The sequence below is a fragment of the Limulus polyphemus genome, unplaced genomic scaffold (assembly GCF_000517525.1).
Source record: "Limulus polyphemus unplaced genomic scaffold, Limulus_polyphemus-2.1.2 Scaffold2030, whole genome shotgun sequence".
NCBI classification, from domain to species: Eukaryota; Metazoa; Arthropoda; class Merostomata; order Xiphosura; family Limulidae; genus Limulus; species Limulus polyphemus.
The window spans coordinates 182,189-183,785 of NW_013667640.1; the positions used below are offsets into that span (position 1 = coordinate 182,189).

Consider the following 1,597-nt stretch of genomic DNA (forward strand, 5'->3'; position numbering starts at 1 on the left):
GCATATAATCGAACTGTATTGAAAGATTAGGATTTACAATATCAAATTACTTGCATATAATCGAACTGTATTGAAAGATCAGGATTTACAATATCAAATTACTCGCATATAATCGAACTGTATTGAAAGATCAGGATTTACAATATCAAATTACTCGCATATAATCGAACTGTATTGAAAGATTAGGATTTACAATATCAAATTACTTGCATATAATCGAACTGTATTGAAAGATCAGGATTTACAATATCAAATTACTCGCATATAATCGAACTGTATTGAAAGATCAGAATTTACAATATTAAATTACTCGCATATAATCGAACTGTATTGAAAAATTAGGATTTACAATATTAAATTAATCGCATATACTCCGACTATAGTACAAGATTAGATCTCTAATTAGTTTGTTGAAGCATGTTATAGAGACATGAGATTAAACCTAATCCTTCAGCTGCTTCTGTGATGCCAAAATAGCTGTTTATGTTAATGGCTTCGAAAATATTGAATAAATAAGAATAAAGTTGTCTTATCAGCCAGAAATCTGTATGTCGTCACTTTCTTCCATCTTTGATGATCTTGGAAGTTAAACAAAACACAATTTTTTATGAATATACCGAGTGATTTTTATGTGTACGTCTTCGGCAATTATAACCAATATTCACACGTCAAGCGTTGTAACAAAGCGAAACGTAAACCAACTTACGTTCATCTGGTTGCGAATATTTTGTAGAGCGTATTCCGAATTCTTATAACCAATATTCACACGTCAAACGTTGTAACAAAGCGAAACGTAAACCAACTTACGTTCATCTGGTTGCGGATATTTTGTAGAGCGTATTCCGAATTCGTCCTGAGTAGCATTACATCCTTAACATCAACCTTCCATAGTTTTCTTGCCATCTTCTTTTCATAGCGATAGTGACTAACAGGAGAATACAACACGTTTAGTATTGGAAATACTCGTAGTGCTTAAGTTAAGACTAACGAAAAGTGCCTAAAAAAACAACAACAGTGCAATTCCCGATTTACGTAATTATCTTTTGAATAGTATCACATAGCTCTTACGTTCCCAATATTCAGTTATTGCAAGCTCCATTACCCTGGTGTTTAAAATAATTTATTTGTAATATATTAGTAGAAGAATTTGGTCAGGCAATATGCTCGAGAGAGTTTTTTGTTTTGTTTTTTTGTTGTTGTTATTAAGCACAAAGATATAAACCATGAAAATCGAGCCTCGATTTTCAGCATTATAAACTCTCGAGCTCATTGCTGTGCCACCGTAGGGCTAAGAGAGAAAGATGAAGACAAACGTATTAAAATGTATAAATACCCAAGAAATACGGAAGGAATGGAGGAATGATGATGATGAAGAGAACTGTAGACGATGAAAGAAGGAAGGAAGAAGAGAATATGAAACATATTTGGAAGTGCGAAGAGATGTAAATAAAACAAGAACTTTAAATGGATTAGGTAGAAAAAAAATGATTTGAATAATTTGAAGATGATGAAAGGAAACAAGGAAATTGTTTAACTCTTGATGAAAGGAAACGAGGAAATTGTTTAACTCTTGATGAAAGGAAACGAGGAAATTGTT

The 1,597-nt window shown here is 32.2% G+C and overlaps 1 protein-coding gene across 1 annotated transcript in view; it reads right to left on the reverse strand.

The window, feature by feature from the left end:
* Window positions 1-1,597, reverse strand: part of LOC106465722 (guanylate cyclase 32E-like) — a 51,358-nt gene that overhangs the window by 28,405 nt on the left and 21,356 nt on the right. Inside the window, exon 5 of the mRNA XM_022393637.1 lies at window positions 808-971. Coding sequence (XP_022249345.1) covers window positions 808-971 — 164 coding nt within the window. The remainder of the gene's footprint in view (window positions 1-807; window positions 972-1,597) is intronic.